This window comes from Dipodomys merriami, unplaced genomic scaffold (assembly GCF_024711535.1).
Source record: "Dipodomys merriami isolate MVZ:Mamm:240054 unplaced genomic scaffold, mDipMer1.0.p SCAF_2, whole genome shotgun sequence".
Taxonomy (NCBI): Eukaryota; Metazoa; Chordata; class Mammalia; order Rodentia; family Heteromyidae; genus Dipodomys; species Dipodomys merriami.
This window is the reverse complement of record NW_027203381.1, coordinates 113,348,254-113,371,202: the sequence shown is the minus strand read 5'-3', so window position 1 is coordinate 113,371,202 and position 22,949 is coordinate 113,348,254. Positions and strand designations below refer to the sequence as shown.

The 22,949-nt window shown below is 38.0% G+C and overlaps 1 protein-coding gene across 4 annotated transcripts in view; it reads left to right on the top strand.

Annotated features, from left to right (window-relative positions):
* Scaf4 (SR-related CTD associated factor 4) overlaps window positions 1–22,949 on the top strand; it is a 58,616-nt gene that overhangs the window by 30,159 nt on the left and 5,508 nt on the right. The window contains exons 8-19 of one of the 4 annotated variants that reach the window (XM_070030561.1): window positions 943–1,175; window positions 1,490–1,598; window positions 2,779–2,946; window positions 3,315–3,388; window positions 4,077–4,267; window positions 5,663–5,763; window positions 6,161–6,274; window positions 7,372–7,528; window positions 9,283–9,440; window positions 11,529–11,694; window positions 11,782–11,868; window positions 12,156–12,281. In XM_070030561.1, the coding sequence (XP_069886662.1) occupies window positions 943–1,175; window positions 1,490–1,598; window positions 2,779–2,946; window positions 3,315–3,388; window positions 4,077–4,267; window positions 5,663–5,763; window positions 6,161–6,274; window positions 7,372–7,528; window positions 9,283–9,440; window positions 11,529–11,694; window positions 11,782–11,868; window positions 12,156–12,281 (1,684 nt within the window). Of the gene's footprint in view, window positions 1–942; window positions 1,176–1,489; window positions 1,599–2,778; window positions 2,947–3,314; window positions 3,401–4,076; window positions 4,268–5,662; window positions 5,764–6,160; window positions 6,275–7,371; window positions 7,529–9,282; window positions 9,441–11,528; window positions 11,695–11,781; window positions 11,869–12,089; window positions 12,282–22,949 lie in introns of all 4 variants that reach the window. The other 3 variants (XM_070030559.1, XM_070030560.1, XM_070030558.1) reach the window with 3 other exon arrangements.

The following is a 22,949-nucleotide window of genomic DNA, read 5'->3' as shown; positions in this document are numbered from 1 at the left end:
CTAGCTTTGAGTTGGAGAGCTGAGGGTCAGTGCCCAGGCCCAAAATTCAAGCCCCAGAACCAACAACATTTTTTAAAAAATCTAGCTATTGAAGTTTTTTGGGATGATGAAGTATTTGTATAATCTGCAAAAGCACATTATTTGCTGTCCAGTATGTTACTTTCGTTTAGAATAAGTTTTGAAATTACTTTTCTATACAATGGAGCAATGGAATATATTGATTTGTTTGTGTGTGTGTTTGTGTCAGTTGTGCCTGAACTCTGGGCATGGGCTTTGTCCCTGAGCTCTTCAGCTCAAGGCTAGCTCTCTATCCCTTGAGCCACAGCGTCACTTCCAACTTTTTCTGCTTAATGTGGTGCTGAGGGATCAAACCCAGGACTGCCTCATGCATACAAGGGAAGGCAAGCGCTCTACCACTGAGCCACCATCCCAGCCCTGACTTTTGTATTTTAAAGAAAAGTTTTGGTTTTTAGAAAGAAGCTAATGAATGGGTAGCGAAACAACTTTGTTACACTGTCCTATGCCATTCCTTTTACTTTGCCATATATTCTTGGTTAATCTGCATATATACGTTTATAGTGATTGGGTAAGACTTGTAATACATTAATAACAGCTGTCAAAACATGTACAGCCCATTTTCATGTGAAAAGTTTTAGAAAAACAGATATACTGCTAAATTATGAAATAAGATTGAAAATGCTTAAAATGAAACAATATTATTGTAAAAGGAAAATAATAATAAATTGTATCTTTCAGAGTGGCATTTGTGTAAAAATTGTTTTATGTTTGAACCAAACTTCTCCAGAACACATGGGAACATGAGTTTGCACACAACAGCATGGTGGTTTATAGCTGGTAGCAAACATGTTTTGTTTCTGTAAAGTTTCTGTTCAGTGACTCAAAGTTAAATTCTAAAATGGAATATTGATATACCTATTCTAGAAGCTGCTTGACAGATTTGATTATGATGATGAGCCAGAAGCTGTAGAAGAATCAAAAAAAGAGGATACTGCTGGCATCACTCCTGTGGTTCCTGCTGTTGCAGTGCCCCCTGCACCTACCGTGACTGCACCTGCTGCTGCCGTTGCTGCTGCTGCTGCTGTGGCTGCTGCCACTGCTCCTGCGCCTCCTTCAGCCACACCAGCTGCCACCTCTCCTCCTCCACAGGCACCATTGTGAGTTTCTTTTTAATTTCTCCACAAAGTTGGTAATAGTTATGAAGCATAATAATCGTAGGGACATTTAGCGGTCAAAACAATTTTAACGGAGTCATTGTAGCTTTTGTCCTCAGTAGGGAGGGTACACTATCACATTTATAGTAAAAAGTGACTTTTATGTTGAAAGTAATACTGGACATGTAAATGAGTATATGGGTAAACAAGATTCAATAAAATGTTAGGACTTGTGAACAACATGATGTTTCTGTAATCTAAACATAGTTAAGGATTGTATATGCTTTTGAGTGAATAATATTATTCCCTGTTTTTAGTGGATTTCCTGCAGATGGCATGCAACAACCAGCTTATGCACAACATCAAAATATGGAGCAGTTTCAAACTCGAATGATGGGAATGCAACAAGACCCAATGCACCATCAGGTACTAGAGTGTTTTTCTGTTTATTTTGTTGTTGTTATAAATGTACAGAGTGACATAAATAATGAGTACATTTTTTTTGGACAGTGTCACCTCTGCCTCCTTCTCTCCCAGTTTTTCCCTCTAATCCCCACCCACAAGTTGTATAGTTCATTTTAAACTTAATGTCCAGTAAGTACCAATGCTACATTTGTTCACACCTCATTTTCTGTGCCTTCCCTTACACTTCCAAGGCAGCTGAGTTTTAATAACATGGAATCTATCCCTATAGAATGTTCTGGGCTCTTCATAGACCTCTAATATGTAGTTTTATGGTTGGCCAAGTAGAACTACAGCTCCAATAAAGGCTTTGGAAAGCTAAACTATTTTGAGTTGTACTTTATTTTTATTGAAACAAGGCTGGTAAATGTAACATGCTCATATAATTTGGTTAAAATAGTGTAGAGACAATACTGTTCCACCTAATCTGTCTTTTTGTTTTTTTTCTGTTTATGATACCACTTAAATGAACCATTGGGGCTCAGTCAACATGTAAGAATATGGTTTGAAATATGTACCAAGTCTGGTATACACAATTCTCTCAGTTACTTGGGAAATAGTGATTAAGAGGATCATAATTTGAGGACAGCCCCAAAACTAGTGAACCTTATCTCAATTAACAAGGCCATCATGGTGTGATATACTTCTGTAGTCACCTTTGATAAATACAGGGAGTCAGAGGTAGGAGATTGTGGTCTTGAAGCCAGCAAGGGCTTGGAATTATGGCCTAAATAGGAGATCACCTGCCTAGCAAGCAAGAGGCCCAGAGTTCAAACCCCTATTCAACAACAACAAACTGGAAAGTTGCAAAAAATCATCTGTTACTAGTCCATTTTTTAAGTTGATAGGGTGATAGTAATAATTTTCTTGGTGTAACATATAAAGTGATTTTATCAGCCTTCAACATATGAAGAAAATCAAGGACAAATATAGTAGGACATACCTATAATCTTAGCTGTGTGAGAAAATCTCTAAGTTTAAACCCCAGTATTATTTCAAAGAGAAAAATATGGTTGAAGAGTTCCATGGACTTCTTTGCCTGGCTGGCTTTGAACAGCAATCCTCAGATCTCAGCATCTTGAGTAGGATTATAGGCATGAGCCACTGGCGCCTGGCTTCATACACTTTCCTTTAAAAATTAAAGGTTCCACTCCCTCCAAATGGACAGATGCCAGGATTTGGACTTCTTCCTGCACCTCCGTTTCCTCCAATGGCTCCACCTGTGATTCCTCCTACACCACCAGTGCAACAGAGTTTCCAGCCTTCTTTTCAGGCACAAAATGAACCACTTGCACAGAAGCCACATCCACAGGTAGAGTTTTCTTACATTAATTCTCTTTTTGGTCACCTTAATTTATATGGGGATGGCTGTTTATTTACTTGCTGTCTTTACTCTTAAGAGAAATCTTAAGCTCATAATGTCTTATTTTACTCCAACTTTTTCACATGGGATGTGAATGTAATACATAATCTCATTCACATAATACTACTCCTAACTTCTATAAGAACTAGCAAGAGTGTAGGACATTGTCTAGTTGACAGTTGTGGAAAGCATTTTTTCTACTCTTATAAACCATATAAAAAGGTGCTTTGTTTTTCCTCACTGATAGCCACAAAAAGTAGCATTTTTAGGTTTTTACCTTTGTCTTTATGATTTCTCCCTTTCTCTTAATTTTTAAGGAAATGGAAGTTGAACAGCCTTGTATTCCAGAAGTCAAGCGACATATGCCTGATAACAGAAAGTCAAGATCTAGGTCAGCATCCAGGTAATTTGTAGAACATGTTTGCCAGCGGTATGTTTAAAGGCCATACAGCTTTTATCAGCCAACACAAGTGGCTACAATCTTTTTTTCTGGTAATGTTATAATCAGACTTTATTCTTTTTTTTCTTTTGTCTGTGGTGGGGTTTTAACTCTGGGCCTGGGTGCTGTCCCTGAGCTCTTCAGCTCAAGGCTGGTGCTCTACCACTTGAGCCACAGTGCTACTTCCAGTTTTCTGGTGGTTAATTGGAGATCAGAGTCTTTTAGACTTTCCTGCCCAGGCTGGCTTTGAACTGTGATCCTCAGACCTCAGCTTCCTGAGTAGCTAGGATTACAAGAGTGAGCCACCGGTGCCAAGCTTCAGACTTTTTAATTCCTTTAGAAAAAAACTTTCTGATATAATTTTCACTATTAAAATTAGCTTCTTAATACTAAAAATACACAGTATTTTATAGGCTAGAGGTATAATAAAGATAAGCGTATGTTTATAAACTGGCAGCCTTGTTGCATGTTTTCTAATTTCAGACATGTTAAAAATCTTCTAAATAAATTTACTACTGCTGGATTTCTTAAATTTTCAAACATTGAATTACCTATTTGTGTATTTTCAGCTTAATATGTGCATATATTTCTGTTATTTTTCTTCATGTGCTATCATTGTCTTTCCTAATAAAAATATTAGGTCACCAAAAAGGAGGCGATCGAGATCTAGTTCTAGATCTCGGAGGTCTCGGCACCGACGGTCTCGATCTCGGTCCAGGGATAGACGCCGACATTCTCCTCGCTCTCGATCCCAAGAAAGACGGGATAGAGAAAAAGAGAGAGAACGTCGACAAAAAGGTCTTCCTCATATCAAATCAGAAACTGCAAGTGGTAAACAGCTTTTATATTCAAACTTCCTTTATTTATTTTATGTTACAGGTTCAAAAGTGTTTTAGGTCCAGTAACAAAGCTATAAGAGAAATGCTATGACTATATTTGAGTTTTATTTAAATAGTGTTTTCTCATCATAGTTATGTTTATTCCTAAAGTATACTTTTCTCTCTTACAAAGATGGAACAGTTTATGCCAGATGTGATGACTCATACCTGTAGTCGTAGCCATATGGGAGATTGAGATTGGGAGGATTAAAGGCATGGTCAATTTAAGCAGAAAAAGTTCATGAGACTTCCCTCTCAACTGTTAAATAGCTGACTGTGGCCTGGTAGCTGTGGCTGACACCTGTAATCCTAGTAACTCAGAAGGCTTAGGATTGAAGCTAGCCTGGGCAGGAAAGTCCATGAGATTCTTATCTCCTGTTAAGCACTGATAAGGCCCTGAGTTCAAGCCCTAGGACTGGAATCAAAACAACAAACAAAAAACTGTATGTGATGGTACACAGCTGTCATAAACTGGAGGTTTTTCCAGCCAGTTTAAGTACATAAGACCTTATTCAACAAACAGCAAAAAGCAAAAAGAGCTGTACCCATTTTCAGAATATTTAACTTGCATTCCTCAGCACCACAAGCAGAAAAAGATGGAAGCGGTGCTGTGGCTCAAGTGGTAAAGCGCTAGCCTTGAGCTGAAGAGCTCAGGGACAGCACCTAGGCCCAGAGTTCAGGCCTTGTGACCGAAAAACAAACAAACAAATAAATAAAGTACAGGGACAGTGCCCAAAACCTGAGTTCAAACCCCAGGACGGGCAAAAAAAAAGAATATTTAACTTGCATTATCTCCTGAATTTCATGTATCTTAGCCTCCTGAGTAGCTAGGATTATAGGCATGAGCCACTGGTGCCCAGCTCATTATATGTATTTAGACTATGTATATAGTTAGATATATTAGGCATATTATTGATGAAAATAAATATTTTAATTTATGAGTTGATGATACTCAGTGCTTTCCTGGCATGTGTAAAGATATGGGTTGGACTATCAACAGCACAAGGGCAAAAAATGGTTTTTGTAATGGTTGAGGCATATGTACAACTTTTAATTCTCTATAAAATTTTTTACTTCTGCATCATAAAAGTATGGCCTTAGTAAACAACACTGAATTAGTTGATTAGTAATCAAGAGACTTGGGTTGTATTTCGTAGTTCTACAGTTCACTGGCAGGGTGATTGTGGGCTTTATTGCTTCTCTGGATGGATTTTTCATAGCTGATAATAGCTATAGGTTTATCTAGTTCACAACCAGTTTTTCCAACTCTTACATATGCCCTTATAGAAGATGCAGTTCTGTTTATTGTCAAATGTGAATATTTTTATGATTGTAATTTTATTTTAAGTTTGTAGTACTACACTCTGGGTGGGACAACTAGACAAAAGGACTACTCAGCAGGATGTTGCCAGTCTCTTGGAAGAGTTTGGTCCAATTGAATCAATTAATGTGAGTGTTTATTCAATTTAATGACAGTGAACAGATGTGACTGCCATTTTATGAAAAATAAAGAATTGAGATATGACCTAAAAATTGCACAAGTTTATAGAACGTGTGGTTGCCTGTTAATTTGTTCGTCAATATTTAGCATTCACTGCATTCATTTTTAGATAGCCAAGGTTAAAACCTTTTTCTAGGAAAGACTTTAAAACACTTATCAGGACTCCATTGAGACCACACTTGGAACAAATGCCTTTAGATGAAAAAGTCATTTAAATTGTCCACTTTGAACAATTGAGATTATAGATGACTGACTTTAGGGCTAGAACATAGGGCTGTTTACTTAACACTGTTATCTTTTTTTTTTTATTGTCATCTTTTGTAATGCTGAAATGTTTTGGAGCAGATGATTCCTCCCAGGGGTTGTGCCTATATTGTTATGGTTCATAGGCAAGATGCCTATCGTGCCCTTCAGAAACTGAGCCGCGGAAACTATAAAGTGAACCAAAAATCCATAAAGGTACAGTTTTATAATTAATTTCTTTAAATTTTAATATTGAACTATGTGGCTTTTTAAAAATTGTCATTTGGGGCTTAGATAAAACTTGCGGGTGTACTTATCACCTCCTAGAAAAAGCAACCCCACTATTTGACACAAAATTAAAATGCTAAGTCCATATTAGGTTTTTATTTTTTTTAAACCTATTTCATTTTCAATCTCACTAGAATTTACAATGAAAAAAGTCACTGAATTGGGCTGGGAAGTTGGCTCAGTGGTAGAGCGCTTGCCTTGCATGACTGAGGCCCTGGGTTCAATTCCTCAGCACCACATAAGCAAAAAGCCGGAAGTGGCACTGTGGCTCAAGTGGTAGAGCGCTAGCCTTGAGCTGAAGAGCTTAGGGACAGCGCTCAGGCCCAGAGTTCAGACCCCACGACCAGACCCAAAGAAAAAAAAAGAAAAAAGTCACTGAAGAGAGAGAAAATTATAAGTACATTTGCAGAATTTCTTCTAACACCTATTGTACCCTTCAATTGTACTGCAAAAAATTTTTGTCTGATGTGGAATAATTACTAGGTTCTTAGAGATTTTGAAAATAGGTGTCCACCCAGCACCTGAGGCTGAACAGGGCACTTGCTCTCCCTAGCTTTTTTTCCTTTAAGTTGTATGCTGACTGCTGAGCAGTGGGAACATGATAAAGAACAGATGCTAGTTTATGGTAGTTTTTGTTTTTCGTTGTTCATTTTGGCCAATCCTGAGGCTTGAACTCAGGGCCTGGGCACTGTCCCTGTTTTGTCCAAGACTAGTGTTCCTGCCACTTCTGGTTTTTGAGTGCTTAATTGGAGATACAAATCTCATGGACTTTGTTTCCTGAGTTGGCTTTTAACTTTGATCCTCAGATCTCATCCTTCTGAGTAGCTAGAATTGTAGGCCACCAGTGTGCAGCTAGGGTAGCTATATATTATTATGAAAAACTCTTGAGTAAGATCTAGGACATCAAACCCAAATTGTTCCCTTGCTGTCCAGGTTCAGATGAGAGTTTCAGGAAATGGTGAATTTTTAAGATCTATGACCTTTTGTTTTCCTTTCTTTCCATGTTTTCACCTATGGTGAAATAGATTGCCTGGGCCTTAAACAAAGGAATAAAGGCAGATTATAAACAGTATTGGGATGTAGAACTTGGTGTTACTTATATTCCATGGGATAAAGTCAAACCTGAAGAACTGGAAAGTTTTTGTGAAGGAGGAATGTTGGACAGTGATACCCTCAACCCAGGTAAAGCAGTGTTTAATTTCCCTTATATTTTATTTATTTGCTTGGTGTAGTTTACATGACAAATAAAATGTCTGGTGTTTTTGTTTTACATTAAAAACTTTGGAAAAAAGTACCCTCTTAAGGGTATCAATCACTGTTGTAAACAGGAGGACACTGTAGCAGATAAGACACACATGTCTAGTGGTAGTAATACAAACATACGTGAAATAATTACAGAATTATGTAGATCTTAAGTAGAGTTTTTCATTATAAAAACATAGCAGATCAAATAGATGAGTATCCCTAATCCCTAAATTAATAGCATTCAAAAATCTCAAGTTTTTGGGAGAAAAAATTTCCTGTTTCAGTGTCAAAATTTTGAGGCTTTGAAGAATTTCAGATTTTTTTTTTTTTTTTTTTGTCGGTCGTGGGGCTTGAACTCTGGGCCTGGGCGCTGTCCCTCAGCTCTTCAGCTCAAGGCGAGCGCTCTACCACTTGAGCTACAGCGCCACTTCCGGTTTTCTGGTGGTTTATTGGAGATAGGAGTCTCACGGTCTTTCCTGCCCGGGCTGGCTTTGAACCGGGATCCTCAGATCTCAGCCTCCTGAGTAGCTAGGATTACAGGCGTGAGCCACCAGCGCCCAGCAGAATTTCAGATTTTAAAGATACTCTACAAGTAAATTCTGTACCAATAAAATTTTAAATTCAAAAGCATTTTGGAGAAAGAATTTAGTCAGCCTTGTATTATATTTTAACCAGTGCTGCTTCATAATAATTTCTTTGGGGACTGGGAAGGTGACTCATTGTTAGAGCATGCATGAGGCCCTGGGTTCGATTCCTCAGAACCACATAAACAGAAAAGGCCAGAAGTGGCTGTGGCTCAAGTGGTAGAGGACTAACCTTGAGCTGAAGAGCTGAGGGACAGTGCCTAGGCCCAGAGTTCAAGCCTACAACTGACAAAATATAAGATCAGAAGGTTTGGTTATTTCTGGGTGTGAATTATTACTATGAATTTTAGGTTGATGGTGATATCATTTGACAACAAAACAAGGAGAGAAGCATAGAATAACATAGAATGAACTTTTAATAGTTTGAGAAGGTAATGCTGTACTAGTTCCACAGAAGCATAGAATAACATAGAATGAACTTTTAATAGTTTGAGAAGGTAATGCTATACTAGTTCCACATCGTACTTCCTTCCATGATTCAAGATACCTTTCATTTAAAGGCATATGGACCTCCTATGTTGTGGGCACTTGAGACTGTAGGCCAGACAGTGAAATCCTGAATCATGGTCCTATAGAGGGTTTCTTGACAAGTCTGAGGAGTGGAGTGGAGGAATCTCCGATATATAGAGTGGAAAGCAAATTTTGACTTTCAATTGACTAGATGTATGGACATAGAAGAACAAGTTATTTTTTTAGAAGTATGGAAAGTTAGTTAACATATGTTTAAGAATACAGACTATAGAAGTGTCTCAGTCTAATACATCTTTCCCATTTAGTAGGAATACAACTTGAGGCTTGTTATCTTTGATCTCCAAATTTGTAAAATGAGAATAATTTCTACTTAATAAGCGGTAATGAGAAAGAAGTCAGTGTACATAAAGTTTAAAACACTGCTGGGCCAATTTTAAGCACCTTCACATATTATTAGCTAATTGCTAATACAAGAATTTCTTTGGTAATCAGTCTGCTGCTTTTTTGTAACATTTTACATTTGTAGAAACTAAAAATGGTAATAAACATGTTGTTACATTTCTTTAACTCTTATAGATTGGAAAGGAATCCCCAAGAAGCCTGAGAATGAAGTGGCTCAAAATGGAGGAGCAGAAACATCACACACAGAGCCAGTGTCCCCGATACCTAAACCTTTACCTGTGCCTGTCCCTCCTATTCCTGTTCCTGCACCTATAACAGTGCCACCTCCACAGGTGAGAACACAGGTGGGACATTACTGAAATAAAATTCACATGTCTGAAAGAACCCTGTTTAAATTTTACTATCATCATATCTAGATTCATAATAGAAACATGAGTACATAAATGTATATAATGCTTTTTATAGTTTTGTGCATTACCTATGTTGCTTGTGAATAGACTGTGACTTTTTTTCGTAAACGTTACTAAAACAAGATTATTAAGCGATACCATTATTTTATTTTTTTAAGACAAGGCCTTCCATGCCACCCTGGAAGTTCTACTTTCTTGGCTTTTCAAATGCTGGGATTATAGGTTTGCACTACTGTACTTACCCATGGCCTTTTTTTAAATGAATAATTTGAAAGCAATATAATAAATGGAATATGATTCAGTGTTTGAAGTATATTTCTAGTCTTCATTGTCTAGTCAAACTAGTTTATTTGAAACTAAGGGATACAGAGTAGTAAAATTAGGTTTGATCCCAGCTCCACTGTTTTTACTCAGCCTTGTGGCATTGGACAAGTTTTGGGCTTCATTTTACTATCTAGAATACACAAATTCTCTTTCATAGCCTTGGCTATAGTGTTCTTCCTATGCTATTCTAAGGATTCAGTGAGGTGTAATATGTATTGAGTACAGCCTAAGAGTGAAATAATGAAAAATAAAACCTTTTTGATGAAATTTAGAAATATTTAACCTATGTTAACCTTATGTACTATGGCAAAAGTAGGCTATCTATGCACTTGATTTTCTTATTCTAAGGGGAAAATTACATGTTATGTATTTATGTGTAATTTTGTTGTTTTTCTCAGTGGTGGGGCTTGAACTCTGGGCCTGGATGCTGTGTCTTAGCTCTTCAGCCCAAGGGGAGCTTTCTACCACTTAAGCCACAGTGCCACTTCTGGTTTTCTGGTGGAATTGGAGATAAGATTCTCACAGCCTTTCCTGCCCGCTCTGGCAGGATCAGATCCGCAGATCTTAGCCTCCTGAGTAGCTAGAAGTACATAAGCCATCAGCACTTGGTGATTTAGGTATAATTTTTTTAAATTTTGTTTGTTACAAATAAACTCCCCATATTGACTTATCTATATTGGGACTCACTTAAAGGAAACTGATCTGTTCTAATTGATTTTATTTACTTTTTTGTTCCATTCGTGGACTTAAACTTGGGACCTGTGTGCTATCTTAGCTCTTTGTGCTCAAGACTAGCACTCTACCACTTGAGCCACAGCTTCACTTCTGGCATTTTTTGGTAGTTAATTGGAGACTACAGAGTCTCATAGACTTTTTGCCAGAGCTGGCTTCAAACCATGATGCTCAGATCTCAGCCTCCTAAGTAGCTAGGCATGAACCATGAGGTTCCATATGATTTTTTTTTTTTTTTTTTGGTCCAGTCGTGGGGCCTGAACTCTGGGCCTGGGCGCTGTCCCTCAGCTCTTCAGCTCAAGGCTAGCGCTCTACCACTTGAGCCACAGCGCCACTTCCGGCTTTTTACTTTTTGCTTATGTGGTGCTGAGGAATCAAACCCAGGGCCTCGAGCATGCAAGGTAAGCGCTCTACCACTGAGCCACCTTCCCAGCCCATGATTTTATTTTTTAATAGTAGCACACGTTCATTAGGTTTTAATAAGGGGCAGACTCTAGAATTTAGTATATACGTGAGGTTGAAACCTTTTCAGTTTAGAGAGTTAGATGGCTTGTGCCCTGATACAGCTAGCCAAGAAGACAGCACAGGAAATTTGACCACAGGATATATGAGCTCAGGCATGACACATATTGCCAAATAGCTCTTCTTAGGGTTGTATTTTCCATAATTCTGTGGCTGGACTTTGGAACATTTTTAATTAAATCATTTGCTATCAGAATTCTAATGGATACCAATTAAGTACAGTGTGACTTTGCCCTGTCCCTAAAGGAGAGAGCAGAATTTTTAGTTACATATTTTCTAGCAGGTGCAGATTACCTTCTGTTTTTTATCTAATAAACTTATTGGTGTAATAACAAATTTAGGAACATCTTTTCAGTGAAATTTTCTCACGTATGCAGGGTGCATAATGTTGGCGAAGGGTAGATGAACACTTTCATTTTTCTTTTTTTCCAGGTTCCGCCCCATCAGGCAGGTCCTCCAGTAGTTGGAGCTCTGCAGCCACCCACTTTCACGCCTCCCATGGGAATTCCTCCTCCAGGTTTTGGTCCTGGTGTTCCTCCTCCTCCACCACCACCTCCCTTTTTGCGCCCGGGATTTAATCCAATGCATTTACCGCCAGGTATAGCTAATTTGTTTGAAAAGAAATCCTTTTTGAACCTGAAATTAAGTGATGCAGTAAATGTTAACATTTTTTTTTTTATTCTAGGTTTTCTTCCTCCTGGACCCCCACCTCCTATAACTCCACCAGTATCCATTCCTCCTCCTCACACTCCACCAATAAGCATCCCAAACTGTAAGCATGTTTCCCTTGTGTTCACGTGACATCTTAGAACTGGGGGTAGGAGGGAAAGTAAACCAGTAATAGGGTCTTGCAGAAGAATTTTGGCTGGGGAAATTATTGTTCAGCTTCACAAATTGATGTAATTATATTCCTTACCTACTATCGCTGGTATAATTGAAGACACTACAAAATAATTATTCAGCTTCACATGTTGATGTAATTATATTCCTTAGCTACTATCGCTGATATAAATGAAGACACTACAAAAGACTTATCTATTGGAAATCCCATTCCAACAGTGGTGTCTGGGGCTAGAGGAAACGCTGAGTCTGGTGACAGTGTGAAAATGTATGGCTCTGCTGTGCCACCTGCTGCACCCACGAATCTGCCCACCCCTCCTGTAACCCAGCCTGTTTCACTTCTTGGTAAGTTAAAAAAATTTTTTATTAATTTCCCTGACCCCAGGTTAGGTTTTTAAAAAATAACATGAATTTTGGTAAAACTATCTCAAAAGCTGTTTTTCTTTGAGAAAGATTTTACACTTGGTCTTTACCAGGAGATTTCAGAGGTAAAGTCATGCTTATTTGTCTTGAATAAAAGTTTGCAATTCATACATCTTAGTTGGATATAATATAATTAATCTCTAGGAGTTCAACAGACTGCATAGTTAACATAACCTGACACTTGCAGCTTTAGAAAAGATAGTTCTTTGATTGACAACAATTCTTTGGACCAGTTTTTATCCATCTGAAACCCCTAGGCTTTGGTAGCATTTTTTTTAATAGGCTAGAAAATACAATATCTTTAATAATTTGCAATAAAGTGCCTTTGTTTTCTGAGTGACAGTTGTACAGCTGAGGATCAGCTTCCCCACTGACTCCTCAGTTTTCTCCTGTATAAGTGAGTTATCTGTTAAGTTTTTTTTACCTACAACCTCACTGTTTTGAGAAAGGTATGATCTGGACTCTACATCTTTACTAGGGCTTACCTTGGCTTGCTTAAATTCTAAAAATGCATCACATACTTGTTACACAGTAGACCATCTTTTAAATTAATTGTTATACTTGACGCAGTATTGCCAAATGTAGTTATTTGATTCTATTAATGGAAAGTTAATACTCCTAGCCCAAGCCCATGATAGTTTTGAGAGATTATGTGTTTATATTTGCTTTCATAATCTTAGATTGTTTTAGGAAAGAACACTTTGATGACCTGTAAGACAATAGGTTTGTTGGGGTTGTTGATTTGTGATAGAGGACTTTAACTTCACACTTATACCTTTCAATATTTAAATTTTTATTTTGTGTATGTGCCATATTTATGATTTTTTAAAGACTGTTTTTAAGTAACTGTTTTCTGCTTTTAAATAACTGTGTTCTGCCCTCTCCAAGCCTCAGCTTAGCCCCATTTAGTAGACTGATTTTTTTACTTCCCTTAGTTACATGAGTTAGGGAACATAGAAGAGAATTTGGGGCTCAAATTTATCACAAGTAACTTAGCAGTAGTTAAAATGGAAAATGAGTTGTTATATAATGGAATCATAGAGAAGTAAGGTCTAAGGAACCCCCAAACACTTTTGAATTTTGATTTTTTAAAGCTTTATTCCTGATAGTTGTACAGTAGAATTTTCTGATCAGTTTCTTTCATTCTCTTTCTATCCACACATGCCGCCGGTTATAAATACATTTTTAATTGAACAGGGTCCATGAATAGGCCACTTGAGATTTACTGACAAAATTATGTACGTTTGTGCTTTTCTCTGGGCTTAGTAAATTGAATGGCTGGGAAGTTTTCATGATCTACAAGAATTTAAGAGCCACTGATTTCAGATAGCCTTGGTTCAATTAAGTACCTCTCTCTGATTTAACAATAGACCTAAAGACCTTGTCCCTTTACTTCTTAGTACTGCTGAAATTTGAAACAAAGTCAGACTTCAAGTATCGATATGTTTGATTTAGTAAGCTCCCCATTGCTAGAGGAATAAACTGAATCTTTTTTCACATTTCTCATTACCTGAAATATTTTGCTGGGTGTACACCTTTTCCTCAGTAGGTGGGAAGGTCCATGAGTTGATATTTTTCACTTTTGCTGATTCTTTATCTAACTTTTAAAACAAAATACATAAACTGATGGTTATTTCAAATCCTGAAAATTTTAAATTGGGCATAAGATAAAAATGAAGCTATATTGGGGCTGGGAAGGTGGCTCAGTGGTAGAGTGCTTGCCTTCATGCATGAAGCCCTGGGTTTGATTCCTCAGTACCACATAAGCAAAAAGAAAAATAGCCAGAAGTGGCGCTGTGACTCAAGTGGTAGAGCGCTAGCCTTGAGCTGAAGAGCTGAGGGACAGCGGCCAGGCCCAGAGTTCAGGCCCCACGACTGGACTCCCCTCCCCCCCAAAAAATGAAGCTATATTATTATATTTTAAATTAAAACACCAGTTTTGTTTTAATTATCAGAATGGTAGTCTTCTGTACCTTCAGTCTTGAAACAAGCTGGACATAGTGTAGTAGCACATGCAGTTAGAAAGTTAAGGCAGGAGAAGCTGTAGCTGGAGTGCAGCCTGAACTACCTGAGGACCTGCCTTAAACCACAAAGAAATCCTGAAAAGAATAAAACAAAAATTCTACCTTTAAGAGAAAAGCATAAGATGAAAATGTACTTCCTCTCATTTTTAATTGTAGTAAAACAAGGTCTTTAGAGAAGGGACAAATACTCCACTGGACATTATTCATACTGGCTTTGATATCAGTGTTTTTTCATGTAATTACCATTTCAGTCCTTTTTGCCCACTAGCTGCTGTCTTCTCACGGTCATCTGTCAAAAGATGTATAAAAGGTTTGAAATCCTTCCAGTATCACAATTCCAGAAGGTGAGCTTTGCTCACAGTGTATACCTGCAGTGGACTAGGGGCTCCCATTTCAAAATGAGATTTTAAACTTTATTTTACTTTTTTTTTTTTTTACAGTCCTGGGGCTTCTCAGGGCCTGAGCTCTGTCCTTGTGTTTTTTCTTTTCTTTTATTGTTGTTGTTGTGGCTTTTGAGCCACAATTCCACTTCTGCCTTTTTGGGGATTAGAGAGAAGGGTCTCTCGGACTTTCCCTCCCAGACTGGCTGCACATCTTGCCTCCTGAGTACCTAGGATTACAGATGTGGGCCACTAGCACTTGGCTGACTTTTTTTTTTCAATGTGTAAGCAAATAAGGAGAATTTGTTCAAAAGACTATTCACAATTTTATCATTTTAATAAAGGAATCTAGTTATCTCAGTGCTGTATTGCAGTGCTAAAGGATCAGTAATTCAGTGGAAGCTGATATTATTCAAGCATGGAATGCTTGGGAATAAGATGCTTATACTTTTCCTCTTAGTGCTGAAGTGTTTTCTTTAAATTAATAAAAGGAAGTGTTGCTTAGAAGTTGATGTGAACTCTCCTTTCCTCATCTTAAAGGGGAATGAAAGTGACCCTGACACACCAGCATGTCACAATAATTCAGTGGACTAACACAAAATACCTGCCCAAAGGGTAGGCATTTAGTCAACAGTGGGTTCTATTACAGGTAAGAAATGTCATGTAATACTTAAGGCACTTAGTGGAGAATATTCTTGTCAATTCCAAAGTGATGTTATTGTTGCTGTGATTCATTTTAAACTTACTTATTGGCAGATAAGGAGCACATGTTTTAGGGGAAAAAAATGTATCGACATAGTCGCCTCAGGTATTTTCAGACTAGATTAGACCAGATACTAAATTCCATCATTTGGCTTATGTGTGCAGTCAAAGTCAATACCTAAGCTCTTTCCACTAATGATATTTAATTTGTTAAACTGGAAAGCAAATTTGTCACTGAGACTTAGAACTAAGTTCTTGGGTCATAATTTTTAAGTATCAGGGCTGAACAGCAGGTTGCCTGAGTGCAATGGGAAGAGGCAGTAGGGTGCCTTAATTAAGGATGATTCTGTTTAATAGTTTGTTGTATCTGATTTAAATGTGGGTGTCAGCTTGGAGCTAGGCTCAGATAGCCTCCAGTACTGATTTGGAAGGAACTAAGTTTCTATCTTTTAGAGATTTCTTTTCTTGTAGTAATACTGGTCATCTGAAAGTAAAATTACTAGGTATACCATAGTTCATTATAATTTGATTTTAAAGAAATACATATTTATGACTTCATGGGCCAAAGTAGCTAGAGAAGTTGAGGTTTCATAAAAGCTAAAGATAACATTCTATGATTGTTAGTCATCTAAAAAGGTTTATTAAAGATGGTTAGTGATTCAGCTCATCTCTTGCCTGTATAAGCATTTGTGTTTATTTTTCAAAAATTTGTATAATATGTATTTTTAATATAATGTACAGCTTTTTTAAATTAAACATTCATTGTAAATGTGAAGTTTGGGTTACTTTGGTGTTCCAAACAATAAAGAAATACACAAAAAATGTTTGTTTGTGTTACCTATCTCTGCTGTGTCACCAGGATATCCAAAATATATTTCAAACAAAAATTCTTCTAGGTTAAATTCTTTCATTTTGTGGTAACTAAAAACCTCTTCCTAACAAATTTATTCCTTACTAAGATGGAGATCCCACACACACACACCCATTTTTGTCACACTGCTACAGATGATGGTGAAGTACATAAATAAGTTGTGAATATTTGTTCCTGGGTGCCAGTGGCACATACTTCTAATACTAGTTGTTCAAGAAGCAGAGACTTTCAGCCTGGGCAGGAAAGTCTGAAACTCCATTTTCAGTTAACCAGCACAATGCCAGACTGGAGGCATGACTAAAGTGGTAAACTTCCAGCTGTGAGCAAAATAGCTGAGCAAGTGCAGAGTCCTAAGTTCAAACAATATTACTGGCTTGCAAAAGAATTGAGTATTTCTAAGATTACTTTTTACTAGCAGGTAGTTTTATTACCAGAAATTTTAAAGCAAATTGGTGGCCTAGTAGTCTGACTTGTAGACAGCAGTATGATGTGTTTCAGTGCCTTTCTAGCCTCCATGGGTATTTGAGTTGATGATCACAAACTAGACATTGAGAAATTGTGGTGACAAAATTAGCTTTAGCGTTTAAATAGTCAAAGGTATGTGTGTACTTTATAAGTTAGGATTTCTAAAACTGCCTACAAGGTCATTAATTTCACTGGCAATTTTAGTAATTGCTTTAAAATAGGTATCTGATTTATGGTGATATCACTTAGCAATATGTTTCTCTGCCTAGTGTCTGAATAGAATGTTTGGATTTCTTTATAGCAAGTAACTTAAACTTAGACATTAAAGCTAACTTGTTAACTATCTAACTAAATACTACTAGACTAACATGAAGGAATGCCTGAAGAGAATTTTAGAGAATTTTTACAATATGAGTACTAATATCTCATTAAAAAAATAATGTTCACATCTCAATATATTTTACATGGATTATTACTATGTATGGTTACATTAAATTATATGCTTGAGGGATATGCCAGATGTTTGGTTTGGTACCAAGAAAGGTTAATGATTTTACCATATAAAAGTATTCTTTGAAAGCCGGGCGCTGGTGGCTCACGCCTGTAATCCTAGCTACTCAGGAGGATGAGATCTGAGGATCGCGGTTCAAAGCCAGCCTGGGCAAGAAAGTCCATGAAACTCTTTATCTCCAATAAACCACAGAAAACCGGAAGTGGTGCTGTAGCTCAAGTGGTAGAGCCCTAGCCTTGAGCTGAAGAGCTAAGAGACAGTGCTCAGGCCCAGAGTTCAAGCCCCACGACTGACAAAAAAAAAAAGTATTGAGCTGGGCACCAGGGGCTCACACCTGTAATCCTAGCTAATCAGGAAGCTGAGCTATGAAGATTGTGGTTTAAAGCCAATCCTGGCAGGAAAGTCTGTGAGACTCTAATTTCCAGTTAATTACCAAAAAGGATAGAAGTAGAGCTGTTGCTCAGAAGGTAGCAGGCTAGCCTTGAGGTCCTGAGGTCATGCCCCAAGGACCAGCACCAAGAAAAAAAAAGTGTTCTTTGAAAGTTTTAAAAATGCTTGAGTTGGTAATCTTCAAATCAAATTGTGGTATGTTTTCTCTTGTTCCACATTAGAGACGTAGTTCTTTGCATTTGTGCCTTCAGCTGAGTAAGCAGTAGATAGAATGGGTCATTCAAAATAGTGATTAATCCACAACAGATACTGCCTTGGATATAAATAGATATATGGGCCCACTATATCATCTCAGAAGATGAAACACTTCAAGCAAATATTGGAGAAATGGTCTTCTGCAAAATCTCTAAAGAGGGTTATTATATTATTTCTCTGTCCTTCTGGCCTATCACTTTTTAGCTGCTGTGAACACAGCCTGAAGGGTGTCTTTACATTTCAGTCTTTGAGAAAGGTTAGAGGGCAGCAATTAGACCAAGTAAATTGGTTTTGGTACACAGATATTGCTGTGAAGAATTTCAGGTAAGATATATTTGTCTACAGGTAACTAAGTACATTCATAGAGATTACCTGTATATTTCAAACTTATTAATAGTGAGATTAACTGAGTTATATACTTTGTCAAATGTTATTAAAATACTTAGCAATTAATGTAAAAACTGAAAGTCTAAAAAAGCAAAGGAACTATAGGGAAATTACAAAGCCTCTTCATCTATTATTTGCAAAAAAATCATTAAAATAGTCTTGATTATACTTAAAATTATTTTCTGTTATAAAACAGTGCCACGGTATAGATGAGGTATCATATACTGTATTAACTTGGTTCGTCTAAGATGTTTTGCCTAGTAGACTTATACTAAGGACGATTTTACTTTTTTGTATAATGCAATTGGAGTGAAATACGTTTTTTCTGATGCTTGAAAATTGGTTTCCTTTCATTCTCACCGGCTCTCAAAACACAGTATCTACTTATAAGAATCACTGGGAGTATTTTCAAAATAGATTGGGGTGAATCTAGGGGACACACACATTTTCTTTGACAATCTGAAATTGAAAATGGAAACTACCTTTTAGCCAGTTACCAGTAGTCAGTGGGTAGAGCTCAGATGGATCCATGAATCATGGTCAAAAAGTTTGAGACTCTCTCCTACACCAGTCTCTACCAAGAAAAGGTGGATGTGGTGGTATGCTCCTCTGTCATTCCAGCTGTACAGGAAAAATGAATAGGAGGGTCACCATCCAGGCTAACTTGACATAAATGTGGAACTCTTATTTCAAAAACTAAGCAAAGAGTATCAGCTGCCAACAGAAGCCTGAATTCAAACCCCAGTACTGCCAAGTTTTTTTATTGTTTGTTTTTAATTTTGCCTAGGAATCTTTAGGCATTGGTTACAAAGTTAAGAGTAGTTGAAATGGATTAGGAAGGTAGTTCAGTGATAGAGCACTTGACTAGCATATACAAGATCCTGGGTTCATTCCCCAGTTACACTAAGTTACAACTAAATATGGTTGACATATTTTTCTTCATATATTGGAAATGCTAGGTGAAAATAACATCAATTCGTTCTGTTCCAATCAAATGTAGATAGAGCCACTATTATGAACAGAAAAGGAAGTTAAAAGACCTTTTTGGAGTTCAGGTCCTAGGTTCATACTGTAGACATTCTCACCACCCTTGAGTCTTGTAGCTGTATCCTTATCCTTAGCAGTCAGTATCTTCCCGATACTGGTGCTGACAGGCACCACCTGTCAGCAGTATTGTGTATGCACCTTTACAAGCGTAATGATAACAAGGAACAAAATGAAACTTACCTCCCAGGGTTTGTATACTAGTAGGGATTGGAAAATAAACTAACTTCATGTGGAGACATGCCTATGAAGAAGGGGAAGGAGATTTGAGGATTTCACGTGGGATGTGCCATTTTTAAGGAGGGTGAACAGGAAGTAACACAAGAAACCTGAATACAGAAGGCAGTAATCCTTGGAAGATATTTTAGGTGGGAGAACAAAATGAATTTATAGAGAACTTGATTTTCTTAAGGAACAAGGGGCTAGGACTTCTGGAGCAGGCTGATCCCCAAGGGAAGAAATTATCAGGAGGTGAGTAGAAAAAGTTGCCTAGGACCACCAGCATATGAGCGTGGTAGTGAATGGTGTGGGCTTCGAAGTGTATTGTGATCTGACTGCATTACTCAGCATTACTATAGCTTTGGCAGAGATAGATGAGCTGGTAAGTGGGAAGAGCACCCTGGTTTGGGAGCTGTTGTAAACAGATCAGGCTGGTGGGTTGCATTGGCCTGCTGCAGTAAGGGTACAAGTGTCTTGTTTGACCCATTTGAGAATAGAAATGGTCAGAATTGGTTAAGTGTGGAATTTGAAAGAAGTCAAGAAGAGCTTTTTAAAGGATTTTATCACTACAACTGGTAGAATGACTACATTCTTGAGGTGCACAGATCTGTAACAGTGCATTGGAATATCAAAAATACTCAGCTGCAAATAGCAACTGAACAAGTGGAAGAAATCCAGATAAAATCCTGCTATCATCTGTAGATAGGATGATATTTAAAGCCACAGGATCATCCTGTATGTAGTATAGAGTTCTAGACAGAATCCAAGGACCCTTCAGCATTTAACAATTGACAAAATGATGCAAGCTAATACTATGTAGTTCTACCTGCTCTGGGCAGTTCATATGAATTATTCAAGCCTTACTCCAGTTGGGGAATGAAATGAAAAGCATAAGGTCAGCCATGGCTACAGTTGGGACAAGATAGATATGCCAGGGTGAGCCTATTTTTTTAAATCCAGTCTCTTATTAGAATAGTGAGAAGGTGAAGCCAGTAAAGTAGGATTCATAATTCATACAGTGAAGGCCATGTAAGGGTTATTGGGAGGAGGGAGAAAGGTATTTTCCTGGTGGTCTTAAGAACTATGGGTTTATTGAGATGATAATAGGTTCAGAGTCCTAATTACATTGGGTCAGGAGATGATAAAGGTAAGGAGATAGTAGAATTATGATTTTGACATCTAAAGATGTTTGCATGGAGGGTACAATGTGGTAATACTGAAAGAAGATGCAAAATAAAGGAATTGCTTCTGTTTTTACCCTTAAAAATGGACAAAACCAGCTGGGTACCAATGGCTAACACCTGTAATCCTAGTTACTCAGTAGGCTGAGATCTCAGGATTGCAAAGACAGTCCGGGCAGCAAAGTCAGTTTCTTGGTGGTGGTTTTTTTGTTTGTGGTCATGGGGCTTGAACTCGGCCTGGGTGCCATCCCTCCACTCTTCAGCTCACAGATAGTGCTTTACCACTTGTGCCACAATGCCACTTCTGTTTTTCTGGAAGCTATTTGGAGATAAGAGTCTCATGGACTCTCCTGCCCAGGCTTGCTTTGAACCATGATCCTCAGATATAGGCATCCTAGGCACGAACTTGAAGTGGTGCTGTGGCTCAAGTGGTAGAACACTTACCTTGAGCTGAAGAGCTGAGAGAAAGTGCCCAGCCCTAGAGTTGAAGTCCCACGACCAGGAGGAAAAAAAAAACGTCAACCCGGGCAGGAAAGCACATGAAACTTTATCTCCAGTTAACCACAGAAAACTGGAAGTGGCGCTGTGACTAAAGTGGTAGAACATTAGTCTTGAACTAAAGAGCTCAGGAACAGTACCCAGAGTTCAAGCCTCATGACCAATTCTCACCCCCCCCCCCAAAAAAAAAGACAAAACTGTAGCATATTGGGAAATGAGTTTGGTGCAAGAAAAGTAGTGTGTGATTGTATACACTACTTTCTTGCAATGTATATATAATGTAGATATGCAAGAGCAGATGGATCCAGAGTAGTTATAAAGCACAGACATTTCTTGATAGTAAAAAAAAAAAAAAAAAATGAAGCACATTTGCTACACACAATGAACAAACATTGCAAAAATGCCAAGTGGAAGAAGCCAGTCACAATGGACTACAAATTGTATAATTCCATATGAAGTGTTGAGACTATACAGGAGATAAAAGGTATTTATATGATTGCTTGATGGGACTTGGAGGGGAGTGTGGGAGGTGATGGCCAGTGGATACAGGATTTCTTTTGAGGGAGTGAAGTTATCTTAAAATTGGTATTGATTACTTGATTCTGTGAATATAAAAGCTCACTGGCTTATATACTAAATGTAGGTAAATTATAGGCTATAACTAAAACTAGAAAGTTAGAGAGAAATATGAATTGTGATATGTGGGATATGGGAGTGTGAGCTGACAAGATTGCTGGCCAGAGTGAAAGGGCACAGCTCTGGTCATAGTTGTCAATTGTTTTCATGAGACAAGTCAACACGTTGGTGGGTCATTTCTGGTATGAAGACCTTGGGTTCAGTCCCCAACACTACAAACAAATAGTAAACCAATATTAGGGGTTCCGTTGTGAGGGAGAACCATGGACTCCAGAGGCAGGTAAGGTAAAAAAGACTTTGGGGGTATGTCTGATAGATGAAAGGATAAGAAGGGACCGTAGACGGAGGAGGAAAGAGGAATGGTAATTCTGAAGTAATGAGGTTCACCACTGGTAGTAGAAGTAGTAGTTGCAATAGAAGGTAAAATAAGGTTGGCCAAGAAATAGGACTGGACTGCCTTGCTTGCTGTTCTTTCTCTACCCATCTCTCACCTTTCATGTGGGAGATAACCGCTTTTCCCACTTATGTTTCCTGTGCTTATGAACTAATCGAGCTAATGACAGTGTTCTTTCCTGCACTGTTAACCAGACATTTCATTCATTACTTGCTTTCTCTCCCTAACTCTAGGCACTCTTGTGATCCATGACGAAGCCACCCTGTTCACTTATGTACTTTGTGTGTCTTAGACAGCTCCATTTACTCAGTAATCTCAGGAGATAACCTGTGTTCTTTCACCTCTAACTTGATCCTGCACGCTAGTCTTAAATCTTTGAGCTCTAGCATCTCTCTTTCAGCTCAGTTGCTTGTCGTACCTACTCAATTCTTAAAATAAGAGCCTAAATGCTTGCTTTCTGTATACTACTTACCAGAAAGATCTTTCAAAACAAGGATCATTCGTTCATCCCTGCTCAGAATCCCTCTCTGGTTTCCCTCACCACTAAAGTAAAGTCCAGGTTCCTTCTCTTGATACCAAAGGTCTCTTGACCAGGCCCTCCTGAGCTGCATAAACCTCATGTCCAGTTTCCCT